At 35.0% G+C, this 27,515-nt stretch overlaps 2 protein-coding genes across 4 annotated transcripts; both read right to left on the bottom strand.

Annotated features, from left to right (window-relative positions):
• Nucleotides 417–11,410, bottom strand: LOC109350249 (DNA-directed RNA polymerase 1B, mitochondrial-like). The gene is made up of 19 exons (XM_019591445.1): nucleotides 10,467–11,410; nucleotides 9,509–9,769; nucleotides 9,293–9,426; nucleotides 9,142–9,208; nucleotides 8,934–8,992; nucleotides 6,739–6,856; nucleotides 6,530–6,643; nucleotides 6,051–6,182; nucleotides 5,533–5,949; nucleotides 4,940–4,990; nucleotides 4,267–4,337; nucleotides 4,102–4,186; nucleotides 3,774–3,926; nucleotides 3,611–3,685; nucleotides 2,823–2,912; nucleotides 2,649–2,696; nucleotides 1,761–1,875; nucleotides 1,527–1,630; nucleotides 417–1,135 (listed from the first exon to the last, which is right to left on the bottom strand). The coding sequence occupies exons 1-19, from the start codon at nucleotides 11,295–11,297 to the stop codon at nucleotides 1,025–1,027; spliced, it is 3,036 nt and encodes a 1,011-aa protein (XP_019446990.1). The 5' UTR covers nucleotides 11,298–11,410; the 3' UTR covers nucleotides 417–1,024.
• Nucleotides 15,678–27,133, bottom strand: LOC109350250 (dual specificity tyrosine-phosphorylation-regulated kinase 1A-like). Of its 3 annotated transcripts, none has more exons than XM_019591446.1 (18): nucleotides 26,470–27,131; nucleotides 23,938–24,137; nucleotides 23,613–23,766; nucleotides 23,406–23,515; nucleotides 23,195–23,264; nucleotides 23,021–23,103; nucleotides 22,852–22,933; nucleotides 22,719–22,759; nucleotides 21,856–21,978; nucleotides 21,347–21,497; nucleotides 21,080–21,194; nucleotides 20,857–20,939; nucleotides 20,668–20,742; nucleotides 19,449–19,523; nucleotides 18,221–18,996; nucleotides 17,233–17,385; nucleotides 16,623–16,924; nucleotides 15,678–15,992 (listed from the first exon to the last, which is right to left on the bottom strand). In XM_019591446.1, the coding sequence occupies exons 1-18, from the start codon at nucleotides 26,641–26,643 to the stop codon at nucleotides 15,916–15,918; spliced, it is 2,844 nt and encodes a 947-aa protein (XP_019446991.1). In that variant the 5' UTR covers nucleotides 26,644–27,131; the 3' UTR covers nucleotides 15,678–15,915. The 3 variants fall into 3 exon arrangements, with proteins under 3 accessions (XP_019446991.1, XP_019446992.1, XP_019446993.1); XM_019591447.1 differs by having other exon boundaries at nucleotides 18,221–18,987; nucleotides 26,470–27,130; XM_019591448.1 differs by lacking the exon at nucleotides 17,233–17,385 and having other exon boundaries at nucleotides 26,470–27,133.

Below are 27,515 nucleotides of genomic sequence, written 5' to 3'. Positions count from 1 at the left end.
TAAAAAGGAGGGATAACATTTTTTCGTCTCTTAATTTAATTATCTTATTTTGACCCATTTTTTGTTTCATTTCAATCTCTTAGTATTATTTTTGTTACGATATTAGTCCTTTCGTTAAAAAATTAGTAATGTTGTTCATTCCACTGAAAAACAATGTCGTTTCACCTTATCGTCACTAAAACAATGTCATCTTGTAGGAGAAACGAGCAACATTACCAAAAGTTTTAACGACGAGACCAAAATAAAACGAATAATTAAGTTAAGCAATTGATACGAAACAAAAAAAAGAATCATTAATTGTATTTAAGACCTATGAATTAATTCCATAATCTCTAGTACCTATATTTTCATTTCCATTCTTGCTGAAAAACTTCATAGCTTCTTCATCTATTATCAGAAACATAACAACATCATGATTTGTCCAAACCAATAAAACTTCATGGCTTTTTCATTTATTATCATAGCAACTTCAAGTAACAATATTTTCATTGGTGTTTCACTTTACTTATATCAATTCAAATAATGGAATAAATTTACAATAACCCTATAAAAAAGAAGAAAACAAATAGACTACAACATATATCAGAAGCAAAACAAACAAAAGAATCATTCTAACAACCTAGTATTAGCTCGGCTGCAAGAAATGTCGAGCAGACTGAATCATCCACATCCGAGAAGTTCGCCTTAAATGAGTTCCAGCGCGCTTCAATCAGAGTCTGCGATGCATCGATCATGATGCCATGTTGCTGACGCCATATTTTGACGGACTTTTTCTTTTATAACAAATTCCTTAAGCTAGATCACCCGATTCGATGAACCCTTTATAAATATTAGGTTTGGAGGACAAGTGGAGTTTCCGGCCATCGGACATGTCTTGATGGATGAAAAGTATTGAGTTGTGGTAGGATGCTGGCCCTGGTGCTTTTTGCAATCCCATGCAACTAGAGATATAATACAAATTTCATTGCACTGGATTGAACTCTAGGTGGATGTGGAACTATTTAAGCCGAGGTTTCGACATCGTCTAGTTGAAAAAATAGGGAGACTCCAAAACCTCTTGAAGATCGAAGTCTCCCCGCTCCGGCAAGGGAGGGAACTTCAATGTGGGAAAAGTCTTCTGAAAGCTGTCCAATAACTGTAAAGAAGGAATGAATCATTCATGAGTAAAGAAGGAACTCTTGAACAGCCGAGCCATTCGGAATGCACAATAAGTGCTTACACTGATGGAAATTAAATTTCATAAACAAAAAGTAAGTTTCATATGGGAATATAATCTACAAGATTATGATTTAGTCGGCTGCAACATCGAAAGTTATTGCCTGGCTTTGATGATAACAGTTGACCACCATTTTAGTTTTTATCGAAGGAAAGCAATAATGACAATGGCAAAATGGATTTCACGAAAATGCTTTATTCTTGCCAAATCTAGTTCTAAGAGATATGTGTCACCAACATGCAGAAAATAAGAAAAATTACAAAAATCAGGACCATAAATAAAGTGAAGAATGTAATCAAGGATACTTTACATTTTCCAATATTGGAGCCTCGTAAAGTTCGACAAACTTTTCCCGGAGTATCTTGTTCATGTCATCAACATCGCATGCATGTGTCCAATATGAATCATGCACCCCTGCAACGATAAAGCATTGATTTACTAAATTTAAATTTCTACGAAAAAAATATCATTGATGTACAAAAGCAGGAATAGAAACATGCACATATTAATGACTATGTGTGAATCTTATATAACCAGCGCGGACCTGCAAAGTTCAATCCTGCTTTTTTGCATGCAACGGCAGTCATCATCATATGAGAACCGTCAAGCGAGTGAACAAAATTTGGAGGGAAAGCTGTTCTCTGTCTTTTAACCATGACCTACATTATAAAGTATGAAATGTGTTTATTTAACTTGAAATAATTACATGTAATTAATCAATAATAAAGCAAATAAAACGGCAATAATGACCCACTTTTATCCAAAAAACAAGACTACTATGCCGTATTGCTGAGATAAAAAATTCAGCCTCTTAACACAAAATCGTCTTTCTAACATATAGCAAGATATTTCCTTCTATACTAACTCTGTAACACCCCAAGCCATGACATGCGACCCCCTGACCCATGAATATACTGAGCGTGTCACCCTCAAGCTTAAATACCCCTACAGTATTTTATTCTCCCTAGAGGGAGTCTCCGTGGCTCGAACCCATGGCCTCAGGGACTAATGGTCATTGTTTTCAATGAGTCGCTACCACTAAGCTACGGGTTCAAGTCGCAGAGGCTCCCTTCAAGGGAATCAAATACTATAGGGGTATTTAAACTTTAGGGGGGCATGCTCAATATATTCATGGGTCTGGGGGTTGCATGTCATGGCTGGGGTGTTACAGACTCAAGGGGGTTACAGGTTTTGATATCTAACACCAAAACAATCTCCCATGATACACTATAAGTATGCAAAGAATAAATAGCAAAATTCATTCCTTAAAAACACGAAATAGTTTACTCTGATGTTGACATCATACGAAATATGAGGTCTTCCACAGATATAAGGAAATTAGTGACAGATTCAAACAAACTTCAACCATTTTCGAAGTAAACACACAAGTCCTTGAATATGACAGGTGACATTTGATGAAATCACTATTTACCTTGTCGGTCTCTCGCTGTAATGTCAAGATCTGAAGGGAAGTCTTAACCTGTATTAAATTCAAATTAGCATATTAGTGATACTCAGATACTAATCAACCACTGCTTTTCATTTGACAAGGAGAAATTAAAAACAAAAGGAAGGAAAGAATTAGGCTGAATGTCGAGAATATTACAAGATGTCTTCCTATTTGTCGGTAAGGTTGCACTACAGGAAGCCCGAGGGGAGTGATCCACCGGACTGCTTGGTTTGTGGAAGCTATCACCTATTCCGTGTTAAACATTCAACTGTTACAATGCATAATAGACTGAAACGGAATACAAGATAAAGCACAATCAACATTCAAACTCGGGAACATGGTGAAGTGGTCCATAGCATTTTATTATGAAGAACATCTCAACCTCCCTTAATTTGTATTTAACGCCATCCCTCTAATTTTATTTTATTTTTGTAACTGGAAAAGAAGAGAATCATTTGAACAAGATAAGATTACTGTAGATTGTCTAGCAGTGATGCAATTTAGTGCGAATTATTTTCAGAGAAATTGCAACAAATTTGAACTCAGCCGATCAACATGTGTTTGCATGCTTAGTGGCTGGAGAGAGTAAATCAAGATTGGAGAGATATGAACATGGTTTGCGGTTGACGATTTTAGGCTCGTTCGTTCGAAGTTTCAAGCATTTCTCCTCTAGTTATTAGGATAACTATCAAGTACTTTCAGGATTCCTTGTCGTAAATCTTGGAAAAGTCATTGACGGCATTCAGTAATTACATTTATGGAATTTAAAAAATATCAAAAATCAAAGAAAAGCATGTCAGGATAATCATAGGACAAATGAACAGATCTAGACTTTAAATGTTAACCCGAAAACTTTTGAGCATTAACTATATTTCGGAGTTATAAATAGTTAAACCATTCAGTCCTTCTTTAAGTAATGCCATTTAGTGAAATATTAATCATACCTTTGCACAATCACCAAGCCAACCCATGATGCTTCTTGCAGCCTCAAACATCTCTTCTAAGGCGACGAGAGTGGTCTATAAAACAGTGAGTAGTAAGTAAAGTAAAGAATAGAACAGATTTATAAATCTTCACATACATCTCGGCATAATAAACGTTTCTTACTTTTGCGGCATAGCAAGAAGCGGCAAACAGTTCTAAATCATCTTCAATGGCACAACGCTCTTTTAGCCTCTTCAAGATTTGGTCCCGAGCCCCAATATAAGTCACTCCATAGACTGATGTCATCACTGTTTGCTTCACCAATTTTCGGTCCACCTAACGATGTCAAGTATGATAAAGTGTTTAGTTGATATAAGACTGAGGCTGACACACACGTGTGTGCTTCAACATTCGAAAAGAAAAGACTTCAGACACAACTACTATTAGATGAGTCAACAATTTTATTCAACAAAGGTCAAAAAAATGTCCCATTCCATTTTCAACTACTAACCTGACTGATCAAACGCCGAGCATGCAATACATTTGGATTAGTTTTAGGATCTTTATCTGCGTCTCTTTTCATGATTTCAAGTACTCTGCACCATAATACCGAGCTTAAAGAAATCAAAACAGAAAATGTCGACCCTCATGCACGTGGATGCAAAATGCTGATTACCTTGCAGCAATTCCTGAGTAAACATCAGCAGGCTGGTCTCCACCAACAAGATTGACTGCAGCAGCTCCCAACTTCAAAAGAAATGTCGCAAGCAGATGATGAGACAGAAATAAATAAATATATTGTTGCAATGGTACATTAAATATAATAGTATATATTATTAACAGTATTAGGAATTATGACAGATTATTGATTTTCCTTATTTTATGATGGTTCATGCTCTTAGTTTTTAAATTGTAACATCGATTACCTCACTGTCTCGAGAATGGTTTAAATACTTGTTGGACTACTCCTTTCATTGTCAATTGGTTTTCAGATGGAACCTTGACAGAAAGGAATAAAGATGTACGTTGAAGAGGCCTTATAAGGAGTGAAGCATTCTCCTCATGCATGGATCGGAAGAATAACAAAGACAATGTTGTCCTCGGGATATAGGCGAAGTCAGAGTGACCACAATCTCTTCTTTAAACATTCACAAGAAACTAAGCATATTTCCCATATGTTGACGAACATATGGTTTTTAAATAATGTTTTCGAAGATGTAATATCTTGGAGTTTTCGAACATTGACTGCATCTAAACACTTATCATACTCCTATATCCCACACTATTGAAAACAGAAAGAAAAACTGAAACTTGGAAAATTAAATATTGAAAATTTGATGTTATATTACCTTGTCCCTACCAAGGGCTGCGTAGTGTTGTAGGCCATTGCATGAACCATCCTAGAAAGTATGAGGAAAATTGAAATTAGGAGAAAAATAATACTGAAGCATGGATTACACTCAGTGAGAACCCAAGCTTTCATCAGCATGCATACCTCATGTTCTTAACTACGGTTCAACGAAACATATTATTCATTATGGAAGACAAGTATGTGAAAACCAAATAGAGGTATAAGTATAATGCAAATCTAATGTATACTAAAAAAGATATGTGATGTTGGAATGTTACTACAAACAATATGGGGATACGATATGAACAAGCTTCTTAGACAGGTGACAAAGACTTCGCAATAGCATGTTTTAAAAAAAAGAAATGAAAATCATGCTTCATCCACATTAGCATATGCCACCATTTAGATACAAATCAAATTTAAAACCCTTAATTCTCATGCAAACCCCGTCTGTTACTGCAAGAAACAATGTTATTTTCTCCAACTTAGATGCAAAATTAAAAAATGTTGCGAAATTTTCCCATCGACTACAACACAATTAAGCAATGATATGTTCCCAAATAATAATTTTGACATCTCAGCTTCAGGTACCTGGTGTACGGGAATATAAGAAATGGTATTCTCGGGAGTGGGGCTTCTCAGTGCTTCAGAGAGATTGATACATGCTGACAAGCACTGAAAAGGATCCTCTGCTTGCAACCACCAACGCTTTCCCTCAAGAGGCTTGTCGGCAGAATCGAATATGTCATCCAGGTGATTTTCAGTAAATGCTATTCGACCCTCATAAGACAACTTGTCCACACCACCAGCATACAAATTTGCTAGATGTATTTTTAACCAGTGCAAGCCTGTCTTCCCTAGAGCACGTCCCTCTGCGAACTCAAGTATGCCTCGACATAAATCTGAACCAAGATGGTTCAAATATGGGTGCATGGGATAAGCCCGCCCTCGGAAGTCAAGATTGTGCGGATAGTAGAATCCTTCTTCATTCTTCAACTTTCGTGCAACCTACAACCCGATAGCCAATGCGACAATGATGAATATATGCAATCAATCACAGAAAGCATTTTATATCTCAATCTAGTTACGAAGATTTGCAGGGTTCTTACAGCAAGCTTAAGTTCTATATCACATCGTTGTGAATGTCTCTCACTGTTCTCCTTTTTGGCAGCTTTCACTTTCCATTTCCATTTCCGGATTTCTGATTCATCTTCTGTGTTTGGCTCAACCGGAATGGGAACCTTTTAAGATTTAAAAAAAAGTCAAACAAAATGCTATGGAAATGAAGAGAATCACTATAAAGGAAAAGGGGACTCAAAAATCTGTATCCAATTCATATTCAAAATTAACACTAAAGAGATTAAGGAGAACATTTAAAATAGAAATTTGTAAGTATTTTTTATGAATATAAATCCGACCATTGTGCGTGAGCAAGATTTCATATGCTTCCTAGATGGAAATCGATGTTCTTATGTTGGGATGCCATTGTAACTAAAGATAATTTTTATTTTAGTAGAAGGGCAAAGTTTTAAGGGAAGCTGAGAGTCCAAACAAATAAAATTGGCAACAAAGTTTGTTTGGTACTCACATCTCGACGATCCACCAAGTCTGCAAGACGTCCTCCATTAGCCCATATTTGATCTATAACACTGAGCACCTTTTTGTTTACCCTCCATTTGGTATTGCCAAGGGTATCAAGGGCCTAATCAAAAAACAATACAAGAGTTAATTTTAATATGCATTAACTGTGGACAAATAACAGTTGCGCATGCACAAGCATTCAAAAAAAGTTCCAACCTCATAAACAGGGTTAAGTTGATTCTTCGGAGCCCTTTTAACAGCTTCTCGTTGTTGCCTTGCTCCATGTATTCTCATAACAAAAGATGGCAAAAACAAGTATGCTCCTTTGTCATACCTACCAAAATATTGCAATATTTGTAAAAAAAATCGAAAATTTGCATGAGGAAGGCCTCCGAAAGTAAAAGCTAGCAGTGAGTTAAGTTGAGCTGCGCAAGGCTGAGCGAACTAATCTTGGTTCTCATCAGGCATCTCAGACCACTTAGTATTATGTGTTTGGACCCTATCTAGCCACATTTCCTCATGCTTTGACAGCCTCCACTGGCGCAGAACCTAAGTATGTTGCCCTCACTTGGTTTCCTGATTCGGGTGCTAATCATCTAATTGTAGACCATTCTCTTGTTCGGGAACAAGTGCAAAAGTACTTAACTGGTCAAATTACAAGGGTAATGGTGCTGGACTTTCTATTAGAGCTTGTGACCACTCTAAATTTCACACCAATTCTAACCCAAAAACACTATTTTACATCTTAATAGTCGACTCTTAGTACCATCTATCACTAAATGTACTTAGTGTTTCTCAATTCTCTAAGGATAATTCATGTTATTTTGAATTCCATCCTAACCATTGTTTTGAAAAACGTCAGGGTTCGGATCAAGTTTTATCATGGGGAACCCGTACCAAAGATGGACTTCATGCCTTTCATGATCTACAGACTATTTCATCTTCTAAATCTCTTAGTGTGCATAGTACTTACTAATCATGTTTCTACTTTCATGTGAATAATTTTGTATGAATAGCGGGAAAAATGTAAGCATTTTATGTCCTACATAAATGCACGAAAATACTACAATTGATCATATTAAAGACACATTTCTAATTAATAATCAAGATAATAATATTACAGAATCTAGAAGTGGTCGAAATTAGAGGCCTTAATAGAATTATATCTCACAAAATTGAACCACATGAAGATGATGTCAAAATCGAGTTCATATAATTTGATAAGAGAATCAATAAAGAGAAGAAGGGGCAAACAATTAGCGCGAAGGAAAAATCTTGCTGACAAAAGACAAAATATGATCGTGAATTTGGAAGGCTTGGAATTTTGTTCTATGTTGGTGAAGAACATGTAATTAACTGACCATGTATAGGGGCAAAAAAGATTTTTCCTCTCTAAAATTAGGGTTTCACCTTGCAACAAAACACGTACCAGGTTGTGACCCACTAATTGACCTACGATTCCACCAGCATTGTTAGGCCTAGCTCAAAGGCTAGGTATAGAAGCTTAGCTTTATTAGCTCGGGAATTTATTTGGGTGCAACTATTTAGACTGGCCTACAATTCTCCTTTTCAGCACCCTTGGTACTCTATGAGAATCTTAATATAGTTGCTATAGTCCATAACCCAATGCTTCATCGGAGGGAAAAGCACATTGAGTTTAATCTATTATTTGTAAAAGATAGAGTCCAAAACAAGAGCATGCAAGTAAGCATATTCAAGCCAATTTTTAGAGATCAACTCAAAGTTCAGGGTTACAGCACTTAGATCACTCGCATCGGGATTCAGGGGGGGACGATAAAGAATATCAATTAATAGAGTAGCTTCTAGATTATATTGATAGCTTGTAGTAGAAGCTTTTTTATATTGGCTTGTACTATATAAAGAAGTGTATTGGCTTGTATTGTAGATAGGTCGCCTTATACTATACCAATTGTAAGTTTGTAATTGTACTACATTGTACTATGTTAGCTTGCTTGCAGCCTAAGCTATTATACCTAAAGCTCTATAAATTGAGTTGTTTATCAATTGTAAAGATCGATCAATTTCATTAACAGAGAAATGAACTTTCAATTATCTCTTTCTTTCTTCCTTGCTATCTTTATAAAAGCTCAATCTCAGGTCACGAGCCTAGCTGATTGAGCTAGTAGCATACCTAGCATTGAATAGCTCAAGAGCCATCTTAGCTCATTGCAAGCTCTAGTTGTAGGCCATTATGACCCGATTGAAAAGCAAACTTATTAAAACATTTAAACAACATATTAGTGAGATGTTCGAATCTCTTCTCATGATTCAAATTGCTAACGAAATTTTAGCAATAAACAAGCCAAACTAACTAAGCTGGCAGAGAAAAAATCCATAGATGCTTCGCAGTTAACTAAATATAAAATTATTTGTATATGTAGATGAAGTACCCTGTCCAATTAATAGGTGGCACCAACATTGGCATGTAGGGGATGACCATGTGCTTGGCCTGTTGACGTAAACAAAATTCGATGTTAGCATCAATGTCACAAATTTATGCATGACAAAACCAAAACAAGTTTATTTAGTAACCTATTTAAAGAAATGCGGAAATGAATTCAAGTAGAAACAATTCCAAGAAGATAAAAGTTCACTTACAGTCTTCTCGATGCCCTTTAGCACTAGAGGGTCACATTCAATAACACCGTATCTCCTACTTCCCTTCCTATTCAAGCAAATAAACCCTTAACTTATAAATGCAAAGATATTGATTATGAAAGATATGAAATAGAGATGCTATCAATCTCACTGTGAATCACTTGAAATATTTTTAAGTGAATGCTTAAATGCAGGATGTATATCCGGTGGGCTATCTGCAGATTGATTAGCCGGTGGTTGTATGTAAGCTGTTTCTATCAATAGTTGCACCAAACGAGAACCAACCTGGAAAGAACAATAACCATGTTGTAGCATGAAAAGAAGAAACCTTTTACTGTTCATAGGTACAATACAAATAATTACAAACCTTCACTTGCCCTTCCTGCCCCCAAGGCTTCCGGTCATCTAGTCCCCGAACTATTCCCATCGCTTGTTGCTTCTTCTGTTTTTTTATTAAACTAGCAACCTTTTTCCTAAGTCTCTTCTGGTCGTTAACCATTTTCTCCTTCTGTTCAGTCAGTTTATCTCTTTCTTTGGGTTCAAGATCGGATTCGCCATCAGGATTGACAGTGGTTGATCTCTTCTCCTTTGTCTTCTTTGTACTCTCCATAAACCGGTATATCCTAGCCTGGACCATATGCAAGAGTGGAAAATCTGAACACTTGAATATTGCAAATTAACAATAACAACATCTAACTTTAACCTAGAAATGGCAATAACCGTGTTATTTACCAAAAAAAACTATATTTTTAGAGGCTGCAACATTGAACCAACTACTGCTGTCACCAGAACATTAGCACTCGAGTGACATGTGGGAAGAAACACCGTGCAAAACCAAGCTAGACTGTTGCAAGAATCACAAACTAGGCAAACCGTGTAGGCCATGTTGGACATAACCAGCTTATAAGCTAGCTGAAGGCTTATAATCTAGGAGCTGAAATTTGAGAGATGACAAGCTGGCTAATTGAATCGGAACTGTTTGGTAAAATTAGTTGATAAGCTCATTGATAGTTGTAAAATGAAATAAACCCATACGTTATAAGCTCATAAGCTACACAAAGAAACATATCATATACGAGTTTATAACCTTGCCGCTTATTAAAGTAAGCCGAATTCCAAACACCCACATGTAGCTTATTTTTCGTCAAATACAAGTTTATAAAGCTCCTTGGTGACACTACCAAACGAAAGCGTCACATACATAATAAAAGAAGCACAGAACATGCATAATGTGGTTCAGCAACAAAATCATTCCTTTTTTTTTTCAATTCACATAATAATATACAATATGTTATATATAAAGCTTTAATGCAATCATAATATACCTCATGTTCAATAGCTTCACCTATTTGAGTAGCAACTTGGATCACCCTGGCACTACCTACCCCATTACTATTAGTCATTAACAATCCCATCAACTTATGCATTGTAATCACAGCCATCATATCCGGTGGCAACTCGTTAAAATAAGGAGCATGGCTCAACCTATGTCTAGGTTCTTTACAAAGCTCTTGATCAGCAGCAATTGCATCCCTAAAAGGTTCAAACCAACCAAGAAACAATGACTTCACATAAGGCAAGTTTGGTGCAAGCTTATGCTCTCTCATATCATCCAACATTTCTTGATACTCTCGCGCCGCCTCTTCCCACGCCTCGGTCTCCATCTTTATCTGCCTCCTCCTAAGCACCTTGTACTTATAGCTATTGTTCTGAACATTCTCATTCTGATGAATGTGATTATGATTATGATTATGATTATGCCTTACCTTCTCTTCCTTCACCATTTCATCTTCTAACAACTTATGAATCTCATCAACTGAATCAGAAGATGAAGAAGAAGAATAATCATCTTCTGATTCAATTGCTTCAGCAACACTAGCATACCCTCTACATGACACCATAATCTTGTTCAAAGAAAGTGAAGAAAAATCAAAAGGGTATTGAGAAAACATGAAATTGGATCGACCCAATTGGTTTAAAGAAGTAAAGATTCCATTTTGATTGGAACCATGAAAAGGGTATAACCTTAGGGATTGGGATTCAAAGGGGGGTATTAATATCTCGTGAGAAATTGGGATTGGGAGAGAGAATCTCGGGAGATGAGAGGATAAATTGAAGTTCTTAGAACAAACACGTTTTGTTAAGGTTGTCCACATTTGTTTGAGTTGAAGATGATGAAAAGTGTTTGGAACATGAGAATGAGAAGAGAAACCAAGTTTAGTGTAACAGCCGCCACTATAAACCTCTCATAAACCTATTACTCTCTTTCTTACCCAATTTTCTAACCGGATTTGGTTTTGACCCGAAATTCTTTTTTTTTTCTTTCTAAAAATTGAGTAATTTAATGTGAATCTCATCTGTTGGTTCAAGTGATATATATTTGATTCTTCTTAAGTAAGGTTTTGGTTCGAATCTTGTAGATAGAAAAAATATATGGGAGAGTTAGCCCCACATATTTGTATATGTTCCTGATTCAGACAGAATTGCCTCCTATCGCTGGGAGAGTTAGCCCCACATACCTGTAGATATTCCTGACTCGGACAGAATTGTCTCCTATCTACTGGGAGAGTTAGCCCCACATACCTGTAGATGTTCCTGACTCGGACAGAATTATCTCCTATCTGCTGTAAGAGTTAACCTCACATACTTGTATATATTCCTGACTCGGACAGAATTGTCTCCTATTTGCTAGGAGAGTTAGCTTCACATACCTGTAGATGTTCCTGACTTAGACAAAATTGTCTCCTATCTGCTGGGAGAGTTAGCCCCACATACTTGTAGATGTTTATGACTTAGAAGAATTGTCTCCTATCTGCTGGGAGAGTTAGCCCCACATACCTGTAGATGTTCCTGACTCGGACAGAATTGTCTCATATCTACTGTCAGAGTTAGTCTCACCTGTAGATGTTCCTGACTCGGACAGAATTGTCTCCTATCTGCTGGGAGAGTTAGCCCCACATACTTGTAGATATTCCTGATTCGGACATAATTACCTCTAGTGCGATAATACCTATGGAAAATCAGAAAAATACTCGATCCTTAAAAAATTAATTCATTAGTTATTGGGGGAGAAATATCTTTAGTTATATTAAATAATATATTGTCAAAGGTTTAGTAGAATAAAATAAGGGCATATTTATGATGGATTAATTAGTTTACTTCACTTTTAGTAGACCTAGTTAAGCTACACTTACACCAAAATTTACTATACCTTTTACTCTTTCATTTTGTATTTCCTTCCCTTAACTCTATCCAATACACAAATTTATATTATCTCTGAATTGAATAATCCAATATTAGATGAAGATTGTGACATGTGTCTTAAAAAATTAACAGTCAAGATTTAAATTATTTTTAAATAAAATAATTTTATAGATTATTAAACTCGAATTTAGAATAGATATAATATTTTGCCAATACTACTTCTCCTACTAGAAAATGTAATAAAAAAAACAGAGAGAATTGATGAGTAAATGAAACTTAATTCAAGGGTGGGAACCAATGCTAAAGATTCTAGTTTTAGTTATCATGTCTTGAAATCAAGCTCATGGTATAGGCTTGATTAAAATACAAACATTAATGAACATCTTTGATACAAAGAGTTTTGGAGACAATTTATTTTCTTTCAAAGAATATATCGAGAGCAATGTGTTTTGTTTTTAAATGAAGAACTCGATTTGTCACATAACATTATTGAAACTTGAAAGGGAATGCATAATTTTGTGAGATTTGAGACTCGATCCACACTAACTCAAAGACAATCAAAGTGAGGTATATGTATTCGACTTAGATAATGAATTTGTTGATAGAGTTATGCTTCTTAGACCACTAAGTTGGTGCTAATAAAAATATCAGTTCTCATACTAACCTTCGTGAATAATTATTTTCTAAGGTAAGAAGCATATGCACACGTAGTAGTATAGTCCTCTTTTATAGAATTACGTGAAAAGGTTAACTCGTCATATATGTAACTTTTAATATTTTCTTAACTCGTCATATAGTGTAAAAAGGTTGGACTTTAGGAGTGATTTCTCACAAATATGAATTATAGATCATTATAAGAAAAATGTCTAATTTACGATTGTTAAGATCGTAGTTATTTATAAAGAAACAACCACACCCAAATCTACTACTAAGTAGTTAAAAATAGTATGTAAATTAAACATTAGACAACAATTTATTTATAATATGTGCTTTCATGATTTCTTAAATACATATTAGAAAGAACTAACCTAATTACACTTTATAACACTTTTAAACCGATGTTAAAAACCAAAAATATGGTCATTAAAACATTTTTTGGCATAGGAGATTAAGGAAATACCCTAAATTCAATTACAAAAATACCTAAACATTCATATTATTAAGTGAATAAAGTATTTTTTGATGTGAAGAAATAGCTATTCTCCTTAAATCAATTACATAATTACACATCTCTCCTCATTTTAATATTTTTTATTTTCTTTATCATAGACCACTTTGGACAAAAAAACTATCAAGATTGTGCCACTGAAATTCAAATAGTTTATTTCTTATCAATTTGAGTATACAAATTTTTATATGGTAAACATATTATTATATTTACCATATTGTTCAATATTAATTAATATATTTTTATTTAAGAATCGATAATAATAAACATATTGATGGTGAATGATCTACTGACAATATATAATATCTATACTATTAATAAAGGGAAAACACAAAATAACCACCCATCATGGTGTAATTTGTGTTTTCCTATTTTGCCCTCAATATCTTTTTATTTCTACCAAAAAACCATATAATATTATTTTCTTATTTTATCCTTATTATCTTCTTATTTTAAAAGTGTATTTAAAAAATTGAATATTAGACTAATTGAATAAATACAACCGTAAATTTAGCGCAAAAAATTATATTTGAATTTATAAAATATAAACTATACATTACAAATGATAGGAAAGCGGGTTGACAGGCACAATATTGCATGTCAACACGCTAGTTCTTATAATGCCAATATTTATTTTTTCCAATCAAATTTCAATATGATTCAAGTGTTAAAACCGTACCGTTATCAAACCGGTCAGGGTACTGGTATAGTGGTACAGTAGTTCAATCACTGGTTCAGTAATTAAACCGCATGTCGGTTAAACCAGACATACCTACTTATATTTATATATATATAAACCTACAACAAAAAAATTCCAAATACGTAGATACTCAAATTTATAATCTACTCAAAATTCACATAAATAAACAAAAGTCTTTAACAAATTCAAAGTCTAAATTAAAAAACATATATAAATCCAAAAGTATCACTTAACAACCACAAAATATAAATAAATGACATAAGTTCACAACTCACTCTACAAAACAAATAAGTTTGGAATTTTAACATTTAACACTAAGGAGTCAAAGTTGTTCATATGAATATTATATTTTTCTACCAAATCCTATCTTCAGAAGTACTCCAAGATTACACAAATGTCACTGAGATTACACACGAATGTTACGGAACCAAAATGTAATCTAAGTATGTCTTGGAAGTATGTGCATTGAAAAAGGTTGGAAAGATGGGTCACATTGTAATGGATCTTTTAAGTTTTTAAGTTGTTTTAAAAAAAAATATGTGTATAAACCGACCGGTTTAGTAAAATACTGTCCGGTTCACCAGTTTTGACTAGTTTTGATATTTGGCCGGTTCAACACCTGTACCGTACCGGTTAGGAGTCCGGCTCACCGGTTTTCCAGTTGAACCGGCCAGTACGATACGGTTTTTATAACTATGTATGGTTCTACTCATTTCATTTTAATCCTTTTTTTAATTACAAAGAAGTGTACATTATATCAATTTTCTTTGAATTTTAGTAAAATTATACATGTCAACCTTTATTTCATATATTTATACATACCTCTCTTAATATAACGTGGTTAACCAAAAGTTAAGGTGACAAAGTGAAATACGAAAATACTTTCTACTTATTTATACATCCAATGGTCTCTCTTATCTCAGTTATCAAATTCAGATTAAAATAAATTAATGTTAGACATAAATTGAGAAAATGAGATAAGTTCGAATCAAAAGGAGATGATACACTTATAACCAGAAGAATTATTTGATACTCCCTTTGATTATAACTCATTCGATGTTCTCGATTCACAACCAACTTTAATTTATTCCAACCCTAATTTGACAAGGGCAAAAGTGAAGATTGTGAAGAAAATAAAATAAAAGTTATTTTAATTAGTATGTGATTTACCAACAATGTGTTGATCTAGTGGTGTAAAGTCGTTAGATCTCTCAGATGACAATAAAGTCGATTCCTGTAAACAATACTTGTTGGGAGAAACAGTCACACACCCCGATAAGGATTAGTTCCTTACCCAAAAAGATGAGAGGATACCCTCGATATTACCACAAAAAATCATTATGTGATTCTTATAAGAGGAAAACTTTTATCATCCTATAATTTCTCTCCATTCTCAAACCTCAATAGGGTTCATACCACAAAAAATTATTATGTTTAGTGAAAATTTAAACATAGACAACATTCAACATTAGAATTGTGTTGCACAAAACCAACTAAACATTTCATAAAGCATAACCAGATTCAGTGCCTTTGAATAACCAAAAAATATATATGATAAAGTGCATGCAAAACTACAACAATAAATCAACTTTATGCTCAAGCACAATAATAAAATGATCAAAGATGAACTATGAATTCATTCCATTTACTATGAATCACAATAATTTATAATGCATAGTTGATCCATTGAACTGAACCAGTGCTAGTTTATCCTTGCATAATCATTTCTTGTTCTAGATGTTGGTGGTAAACTTGACACTGCAGGATTCATTCTTCTCCCTACAATATATAACATCTTACCCATGTTAGATTCATATTGTTACATCATAATAACCCATTATTGTTATTATATTATGATTTCAAATTAGTCCTCCAAGGTGCAATGACTATCAAGCTAGTCTTGAGGAAAATACAAAAACCAACTTTTTTTCGTCTGTGATTTTTCTTGGTCTCCCTTTTCCTATAGGGATTGGACTAGCCTTCGTTTGATCTACTCTCCTTACGTAGGCTTCTACCAGTCTCCTTCACAATAAGAGCTACTCCAACTTTTCTACCATCTAAGGCGTGATTCTTCTACTATATTTTCTACAATAGAAGCTACTCAAACTTTCTTCCTAATTTATTCATTTCTAATCCTATCTTGTCTTGTGTGTCTAACATTGAATAAATCATTAAAGTTTAAAGTGATCACCAATTTGGCTTCTCTAGAGACTTATTTGGTATTCATTTTCTTTGGAGGACCAATATAATGTTTTAATTGATCCGTAATGCTTGACCGAATGTTATTTGAAGGTAAAATTCCAACGAAAACAACCAAATCTTTATCCGACTATTTGTGAATGGAAGGAACAAAGTAAAAAAAGGGAAAACAAAGAGGATGGAAGGAACAAAGTGGCAAAAAGTACATACCCCATGTCATACTATTGGTGAATGAGTTATTCCTGGGAGAATGTTGGCCAACACTGCTAAATCCAGAAGAAGGAGGTGGAACCTTAATTTGGTTCCAATCACCACCACCATGAGGGGGTCTACCATGTATGAATCTTTGAACAGGTTGTTGTCCGAAACGGCTCGGAGAATTTTGAGAAATATGAGGAGGCATAAGATGTAATGGCTTTGACATAGAAGCTATGTTATATGCTGCTTGAATATCATGTGTTGGAGGACTATTCATCTCTACATTAGAAAATGTTTGACTCGGTCCATTTCGTCTGAAGAACACAGTAAAAGATAGTAAGTGATGAATGACGGTGAAACAAGGATACTAGATTAATGTTCTCATAATTCTACAACCATTACAAGTTTTTCAAATTCGGCAAAGGCTCCTCTTTGGTGAGTTTGCTTCTAAAGAAATCTCTAAGCACTTTACCATATCATGCTCACTTTAGAGGCAACTTCACTTTAGATGAGACGCATTTAAAAGTTCCGTTATTCATCGGAAGTTCTTAATCTAATGACGCAAATAGTCAGCACGATAAACAATTCAACCCAGGCTGCAATCAAGGAGAGCGCAACCCACCTCTGTATGATTAATGGAGAGCTTGTGCTAGAGATATGGTTGAACCTTCCTAGTCCAACCCATGGTTCAGAGGAACCAAGATTCATACTTCTTTCAAACTCCGTTGTCAAGGAATTTTCTTCTGAACCATCCTCTTGCAGGAGAAGCTCATCACTGGAATGAAATTAAAATCGTCGATAGGAAGATCAACATCATCATCCCAAGTTAATAATTAAGTTCAGGATTGATACAACTTCAAATTGGTTGAATTTATTATAACTAAGTTGTATTAAAATTAGTAGTACTTCAAATTGAAATGATTGATCAATAAGCAATGGCTGTAGGGATGGAACAATAGGGCACTTGGTATAGCACATCTATGACAAAAAAATAGCTGACCAAAAAAGCTAAAACTGTTGACCGGGGGGCCGAGAATGACCTTAATAAAACATTTCTATAAGGGTCTGTTTGCGAGTTGAGCTTTGGAGGGAAAGAGAAGGCTTCAGAGTCATTTCATAAGTGTATTTTGTGGCTCCCAAGCCTTCCCTTTTCCTTCCTTTCCCTCCAAAACGTAATTCACAAACGAACCCTAAGGGTCCTGGCAAAATAAGGTCTTCATAAGATTGCATAAATGTCGTGTATTAACTTTCTGCGTATCGGTGGCACACAGAATACTAAGTATATTAGTAACCAAATATATCTGGGGACAATAAAACCTAACTACTCATGGTAGCTAACTACAAGTTTAGCCTATAACCCGGCAATGATTTCATTCGGAGAACTGACACATACTCCAAAAACAAGGTGATTGCAAGAGTCAATAACGGTAGGGAACACTATACAGCCACCGCCAAAATTGATGCCTAAGTGTCTTCTTGTTGAGAAATAAAATCTTCAATAAGATAGGATGAGACTATTTTTTATAAAAAGTAATATGACATTAAACATGCAAAAATCAAACAAGCAACCTATCAATTTTAATTATAAAAATAAAAAGCCGATTATGTACCTATAATTAGGATCCCAATCTCCAGGATCAGGCAACAATAAGCGTGTTTCCGCATTGTCATGAGCCAATTCTGATGATTGCAAGGTCATGCTCTGATTAGCATATATCCCTCCACTTCCTCGCTGCTTCCAGTTTCCGGGATTTATATTTGACTGCAAATAAGATGGTGAACTGCCAAGACCTTGTGATGTTCCCTCATCATGGCTTGAGCCGTCATGAGATTGAGCTTGGAAATGTGAAGAAAATGTTGTTTCTTGAGTTTGAGGACTTGCAGAATATCCCCAATTTTTTCTTCTGTTGAACTGGCTAACTGCAGCCGACTTCCCTAATGATGATCCATGAGAAGCTCCTCTTGCAGGAGATGTAGGTCCGTAGTGTCCCGGAGAACCTGACATCTGACAATAGGAACTTGGTGGAGTAAATTGAGATGGGCTGGCACCAAGGGGCAGTGGAGCAAAATTTCCGGCTGATGGACTTATACCTAGTCCACTCGCAGGTTGATACTTCAGTCTCCTCCGAGCATCAGGAGTACTTCCCAGCATTGACATATTTCCGTGGTTATGCATGTGCATACCAGATGGACCAACAGGTGAATAGTAAGCAAACATGTTATTGTTCTCTCCATAACTTCCATAGCTGCTTGCATGCCCGATATTATCATTATAGCTTCCGTAGCTCCCTACGCTGCCATAACTATTAGCAGGTGGATATTGCACCATCTGAAAATGCGGAGTGCTATAATGGGAAACCCTGTTATTGCCTGGAACCTGCAGAAACTAAATATATCACCTAACCCAAGAGAAGAATTGCATATCATTTTTTCAGAATTAAAAATCACATGCATATATTTCCAAATTCTGTGGTAGGACTACAAAATAAAGAGTAAATTCCATCAGATAGAAGGATGGTTAAGTGTCGATTATCGAAAATGCATTCAACAAGATAAAGGGTAACATCATTGGTCATTCTGGTAACAGCAATGACCATTCAGAACGATTAATTGACCATCAATTTTATATTGCTTCTCATTAATTTTCCCTTTCCTCTGGAAGCTAATTTGAGGTTAGGCTTTGTTGTTATATCAGCCCATATGTACTGAGATTATTTCTCGTTCAAATTTTTCGAACATATTTTTCGGTCCTTATTATGTGAAAAGTTATAATAAATGCACTCAAATTCCCTAAATATCAGATAAAGGCGGTAATATTTACAGCAGTAGCAGACTCACATTAGGTGATAGACCAGCAGCAAACCAATGCCCTCCACCTGGGTGATTATCGACCTTGATATTTTGAATTACCGGCTAGAAAGTCAGATAAATGAAATGAATATTAGACCATGAAGAGATTACAATCCATCAATCAATCAAGTAATTACAGCAATAACAGAACTACAACATTCGAAGAAAACGGACTGATTAAAGGATGGGATATACGTAAAAAAACATGAAGAAAACCGAGCTAAATGAATGAACTTTTAAAGGCGACATTAAATAATAATTAATAAGAAAATAGGAGGCAAAACCATTCCCTAGACAATGAAGCGAGATGGAGTCGTCGGGTCGGCTACATGGATCAAACATTGCTACGGTGTTTTATCAATAACCAAACCCTCAAATACACCGTAGATCCAAAACCATCATAACGGTTTCACCTACAGTGTTCCTCTTCCTCTAAATGAGGTCATCTTACATCAGATCAACTTTTCTCATCTCTACCATGGTTATCTTATGCTCTTGTTAGCACTTTACTTCGTAGCATTCAATACCATAAAACGTTGCTGGTCTTGTGACTTTGCGGCAGAATTTTCCTTTCAGATTGATAGGCATACTTCTATCAGAAATAACACCTAAAACATTCGCCCATTTCATCCAACGACTTCGAATCCTAAGATGTATATATCTCCCTCTATTTCTCCAACACTTTGTACACGTAAAGCATTCGTCCATTCCACTTCTAAGCCAATGCTAACACATGACTTCATGAACCAGTTTACACCTATATCTCCTAGGCACTTCCATACTTTAATGCATACATTATCTGGTGCAACATCAATGTTGAGAGAATATTCTATTTTATACATTAAAGAACCTACTTTATTTGTTTCACAACTCATTAAAAATTTATTTAATAAAAAATCTAAAAAAAGGCCAAATATTATTTTTACATGAGCACTAAAGCATTCAAAAGAATATTTTAAATGAAACAGTTTAGGACAATTATAAAAAAGGCAGTCCAATGCACGAGGCTCTCGCCTAGTAGGGTCTAGGAAAGGTAGATGTATGCAAGTTTACCCTTGCAAGCGAAAAAGTTGTTTCCGGGATTTGAACCCATGACCTTTAGGTCACTAGGCAAGCAACCTTAACGTTGTGCCGAGGCTGACCCTCTTTAGTTTAGGCTAATTATAAATAAATAAAAGTCTGCACTATAGAATTGGGATTAACTTACCATTCGAGGGGTCTTGGGGGAAGGCTTGTAAGGCTGTGTAAAAGGTTCCCCAGTTACAAAAGGGTGTTTTGAAGCCTGCAAGAACATAAACTATCATTCTAAGTACTGGCTGTGTAAACTTTGCATCAAAAAAGCTAAAATTCAGTTTGAAAGGCGGGTCAATGCCGACAATTGGACAAATCGAATCACCTGGAAGGGTGACCAGCGTTTTGCAGGATCAAGTTCAACAAGCCCTCTCAGAAAATCAATAAGAGCCAATCGTATTTGACTCTCTGTAATGAGTTCAGTTTACACAACATTCATTAGTGCATCAACTTCAATAAGAAAAATGCACAGAAAACAAAACAGTTAAATCATGTTGAGCAGAAATATCCGACCTTCCCGGTTTTTATTGAAGCATATGAAAGCTAACCTTTGAGAATATCTTCCTTGGGTAGGTTTTTCCTATAGGGGTAGTTTGTAACAATTGCTTCAAGATTCATATGACTAAAATACTCTTTTCCAATTGATGGCTTCTTCAGATCTCTCTGAAGAGAAAACAAAAACATGATCATATACATGAAATATGATAAAAATAAACAAAAAGGAGAAACGGATTTGAAAGCATATTCTTAGTATGAACGCATGTTTATTTTGGACAAAGATCCTGCTGCAAGAAACGGTAAAATATAAAACTTACAGCTTCATATTCTTCCTCCGACAATGCTTGATAAACACTTCTTCCGTTTTTGGAACTCTCACTGTTGTCTATGTTCTGGAGACTGCCGATACACTTAAAGAATTTACTTGTGTTTTTGGCCTCCCGCAGTACATAATCCGGTGGTTGTCCTCTACAATATAATCAAAACATCTATAAAGTTTATCAAAATAGTTACAATAAAAGATAGCCAATTGGTTTAACGAAAACCAAATAAAATGTTTTCGTTTCATCACTACTCTGTGGAGGAGTTTTGGTTCTCAAACGTGGGGACCATTATGTTTCAGTATCAGCTCAAGAAAAACAACGTTAAACGAAAATGAATACTTGAATTTAAGTTTCTTCTGACCACTTATCGTTTTTGGTTAACACAAAGGATAATTTGGATCGACAAAGGAAAACATATCTTTACGATGTCACACATTTTAGCTATAAAAATTGGACTGCCACGTAATTAAAATGTGTTTCCTTCTTCAGAAATAGATGCATACCCAAGTATTTTAATCATCCGCCTCAAAAGATCAAATTCTGAAGCCCCGGGGAATAATGGTAATCCAAGAAACAATTCAGCCACTATGCACCCGAAGGACCACATATCAATATCTGTCGTGTATCTAGTAAGAGTTAAGACCAGCATGAAGCAAGGAGTAAAAGTAAATAATCTGAAGAATGTACATTAAGAATGTCTGGTATGACATCAATTTAAAGAAGGGTATACTGCTAGGTAATCTAGGATCTCTAAGTTCTCGGATTCTTACGCATCTTTGAATTGTTTCTTTAGTATATACCAACAAAGGGGATATTAAATACCATGTTCAAATGCAAGTATAGCGAACATTTTATTAGGCTTTAGTAACATTGAATCATTAGAGTAGTCGAGAATGAAAATGTTTCAACAAACCTACCCAATTCATTCCCTCTCTTAGCTCACCTCGTCCTTGAATAAAAGGAAGTAAAACATAGCATGAGAAACAGTAGTTCGAAATGAACAAATGTATAAAATTTTCTTATATGATGCCCCACATTTAAGTCATAGAAGTAAAATATCAAGCAACAAGTAAATGTAGAAGGTTTAATTGCGATCATATGAAGCTTTCTGTAAAAACTTAAATTGCATCCCAATTCAATCCCATGCTACACTTGGGCTTTATATCAACATAAACTGAAATTATAGCTATACATGTAAGAATCTTCACGGTTGGTTAAAAGCAGTTGAGAAATAACCAACAAATCACACACAGCTTGTAATGCCGAAAGACGATGAGGCAAGAAAAGGTAAAGCAATAAAATGAACCCCCAAAAATGCAAGCTTGAAATAACGGGTATGAACTACTAATTTCATTGGTTAGGATACTGATATCCAAGAAGAACCTCAGGCGATCTGTAGTATCGACTCTGTACAAAAAAACAGTGAATAAGCTTAAGTATTAGATACTTATAATTACATTAAGTATCTTAAAATTCTATGCTCAACGGTAAATGTAAACCTGAATATACGAATAAACAGTATGGTGTTCCATGCATGCTGATCCAAAGTCGATTATCTTGATTTCTGCGGGCTTCATGGTGCTGCACAAGAGACAACTATATAATATCTATATATGAAATAGCTGCAGCATGCAGTTCAATGTGAACACCTTCAAGTAAAAAACCGACCTTGTGCATAAAAGAATGTTTTCAGGCTTCAGATCACAATGAATAATGCCAGCCTCTTTTAGTAGATCGAGTCCACATAAAATCTTGAAACATAAATTTAAGAAAATAGATTATGGTAAGTTATCAAAATCAATAGAAGACCAAGCGAAAATATAAGTCAGAGATTTCACATACCTGCTTAGAGAACAGCTGAACAATACTAAGTGATAATCCCCTAAAATGATTCATCTTGATAAGCTCATATCTGTATAACTATGAAATGTCAACACCGATAATAACAAATCTAGCATAGCAACATTGCAAAATTCCTCTATGATATTTAGTTACGTTGAACTAGAACCAACCAATAAGCATATTCTAACTGGAATAGAAGCCCACAACTTACAAGTTTGTATCCAGAAGTTCAAAGCATATGCACAAATGTTGTTGATATACAAAATAGTCATATATACGAACGATATGGTGCTTATCCTCAGGATCAAACTTTTTATTTAACTGCAGGAAAAAAGAAAAAACATAAGTAACTTCTTGTCGGTGTGCTTCCAAGAAAATGGTTAGCATCTCGAAAAAACAAAACAAGATTATAGGTTACCGTTGTTAAAATAGTTACTTCAACCAGTGCCTGTTGATAGTATGCAGGCTGATTTTTAATGATCTTCACAGCAACAATACTGTCGGTATCCGAATCCAAGCATTTAGCCACTTGACCAAATGTCCCATGGCCAAGGACATCTTTGACAATATATCTGCAACATATTAGAAAGCAAATTTATAAAGACATGCTGATATTGCCGGGTGAAGGGCACAATAGCACCTTCGCCATGAATTGAAAATCCGCATATATTGCATTTGATATTCCGAATGGAATTTTATATAATGATAGAAAAGAACAAAGGAATGAAAAATGCAAGATGAACCTTCTGTTTTTCTCTAAATGGGTCAAGACAAGATTCACTGTCAGAATAAGATCTGAGTTCGCATTATCATAGCCATCGTTAAGCACTCCAGTTGATGGGCTAGTCAAAAATCTTTTCGGATTTAGATCTTCGGAGTATTTAAACTGCGGATTGCATATTCGGTATGTGTCAACTATGTCCTTGGTCAATCTTGCCACCAACTGCAAATTAGAAGCTGAGCATCAGTTTAGAATTTTAGGCACTCGAAGATCCAAACAGTCAGACATTAACACGAAGTCAAGCACATAACAATGCATCAAAATTGTCGTCCGATATTTTATTATTATTATGAAAGAATGTGTATAGATAGAAGAGAGAAGTGCAAGAGAAAGGGGGTAAGTAATCCTAAAGAACTAAAGAAATTAACTAAACCAAAAATACGAAGTGAACCAAAAGACTACGGACAATATATATGCAGCAAAGCATGTCAAAGGCGCCCCTCTAAAAGGCCATCGGCAGACCATCGCGTCCATGGGATAAGTAATCCTCAAGTGACACCCGCGACAATGAAATGATTCTAGCATTCATTTCCGATTAAATGCTTCACAGAACAGTGAGGCAGGGACATTGCCAAAGCTTTAGCTTCCTTGCTAGAGCCAAACCCCTAATAATGTAGATGTTGCGCTAAAGTTATTTAAAATTAATATAATTTTAAATAAATATATATATATATATAGAAAGGGTTAGCTAACCACCAGCAAAGGATGTGAGTCTCTTGTAATGAGAGGTTGACACTAGTGTAGTTAAATAGCTGCCATGGCAGATGGTCGTGGCGTTTTCTAGCCAATCGCCATTAGCAATTTCAAAAAATCCGCCATATGGCCTTGTTCGCCATTTAGACGAAAGGGGCGCCATGTCGGTATGGCAGTGGAAGTGTCATGGCGAAAAAGGCAGAACTCAGGGTAAATGGGCTTTTCTAGGTAGGTTTGTTGAAATAAATAGCAGGTCGGTCGGGTTTTTAGGCTCAATTCTAAGTTAAACCCCAAATACTTTCTATTTTTAGAGAAAATCTCCCCCCTGTGTCATCTCTACAGTCTACAGCTTGCTTCTGCCTCCACTGTCACTGTTGCCATCACTATCGTCGTTGTCATCTGGGTTTGTCGTAACCTCCCCGTTGTCATCTGTCGTCTCTTCATTTTCCTTTTTCTTTACTCTTCTTAACTGCTATATTATTTTATTTTAAAACTAATACTCGATTTTTATGAACTGCAATTTTATTTTTTAGTAAACTTTTAATTTTATTAAACTGTTAGTATTGTTCCCTATAATATATTTAGTGAAATGCATAATCTGTATTCTCTGTTTCTTTTTCTGAACTGCAGATTTTTTTTTCTTCTTTCTCAAGTGCAATTTATATTTTTTCTATGCTGCAGTTTATGTTATTTCTATTGTGTTATATTTTTAATTTTTGGCAACTGATGATGATGTCCTCTATTTGCCCGCAATGCCATCTGCAACGCCATGATGGCGGAATTTTGGTAACCGCCACAGGCAGCCATCCGCCATCAACAACATTGGTTGACACTCAGAATCAGCTAAGATGCGAGGACGAAAGAATGATAATGTGATTTGTTGAAATTATAGGGTTTATGTACGAAAGGACAAAAATGAACCTCAAAATAGTTAATTGTATTGATATTACCCTATTTATACTATCATTAGACTCCTACTACCTTAACGAAACAAATCATAAAAGATAAGATAAAGTAATATCGACTCTAAGAGATTTTTTAAGACACTCTAAACAAATGTAACATATAATCATGATAATATTAGATATTCTCTTGATATCCAGATATTTTCTACAAGATAGATAGTTTAAGGTATTGTGACACACTTTCGTATATTCGAACACTCTCACTCAAGCTAAAGCTTACTAAGCTTTAAGCTTGTTACCAATAATCCCTTCGAAAAGTTAACGATTTAACCTTCTGGTTTTTTTGTTTTTAATTTATTTTCCAGTTACCATGCATCTTCTCTTTCATATTTTTGGCTGTAGCTGTGGTTAAGAGGAATGAAGACTATTGAGGATGAGAAATGAACACTATACATACACAACCATAACTGTGTCTTTAACATTAAGTACACCAAACCCGTTCCGAATAAATCTACACACTCCATTAACAACAACTCATAGGTTTCAACTACATCAATTGTTTCAAAGTAACACATCTAACATCCCTACACTTCATTTTACTAAAAAAACAGCTTTTCAGTTAAAACATGTCACAACAAAAGGTCGAGGATTCGATTCCTACGAGCGACACTTGTTGAGAGGGGCAGTAACGCACACGGAAAGGACTAGTTCCTTACAAAAAGGGGTGAAGGGATACCCTTTATAGTACCCCAAAAAATCTCACAGCAACATTCTGATTATATCAAATGCTTCTCTAAAAAACACAAAATTCACCAACTCTAACACACTTAACAACAACAATCACAAATCAATCATCCATTCATTCATTAATCAAACACCATGGCAAAGAAACTTACAGGCTTCCTCGCATCGGCACGAAACTTTTGCGACTTCTTTTCGATAGTAGCAGCTCTTCCTTCACCCTGTGACACATAAGGACACCATCCCAAACCAATTGTTGACATTGATGCAGCCATGTCTCTGAACTGAGACATCTTCTCAGTTTCATTTCTACCTCTGATCTCATCCATACAGACTCCAACACACAAATTAACTTACCCCAATTTCACTACTTCCCCATTAATCACATCAACATAAATAACAATAAAAAACAACACAAAAGGGTAACACAATTATTCTACGAACTACTTCAAGTTTCTACCTTTTTCAACAACAAAAAAGAACAAAAAAATAAAAATGAAACTTTGATGCTATATTTGGTGTTTAGAGAAGAACCCACCAACGGATTTTAATTCCATCATGAATAGAAACCTTAAAATCATCGCAGAATTAAAAACAACCTAAGATCCATTGAAAATGGTGATGATTTTTTTTCTTCTTCTTGGGAATGAATTGAAATCGAAGAGAGAACAAAGAAAGAAACTTTATTATTTAATTTTTTGTGGGGATTAATGGGTTATGTGAGAGATGAAAAAAAAAATTACTTTTTTGTTGTTTGAAATATGAGAGAGTTGAATGTTTTTGGAAAGAGAGTGTGATGATGCAATGGTTCTTGTCTCGCAAAGCGAAACGACACGCCGTTTTGTGTTAATGTATATTCTTTTAATTTTGATTTTGCATTATTCTTAATTTTTAATTTTGAGTTATTCTTAATTTTTAATTTTGTATTATTCTTATTTTCTCTTAATCTATTCAAGTGGTACATGTTTGATTCCTCTTAAGTAAGGTCTCAAACTCTCGAGTTCGAATCTTGTGGATGTAAAAAATATCTGCTACAAGGTTAGTCTCACATACTTATAGATGTTTGAATATGATTGACTCTAGTACGATGATATATGTGGGAAACTAAAAAAAACCTATTCAAAATTTTGAGGTCAATGCTTATAGTAATATATAAGTTTATGATATAAATTTTATGATATTATAAGTATATTTTACATTA

This window comes from Lupinus angustifolius, chromosome LG06 (assembly GCF_001865875.1).
Source record: "Lupinus angustifolius cultivar Tanjil chromosome LG06, LupAngTanjil_v1.0, whole genome shotgun sequence".
NCBI lineage: Eukaryota > Viridiplantae > Streptophyta > Magnoliopsida > Fabales > Fabaceae > Lupinus > Lupinus angustifolius.
This window is presented reverse-complemented; position numbering and strand designations above follow the sequence as displayed.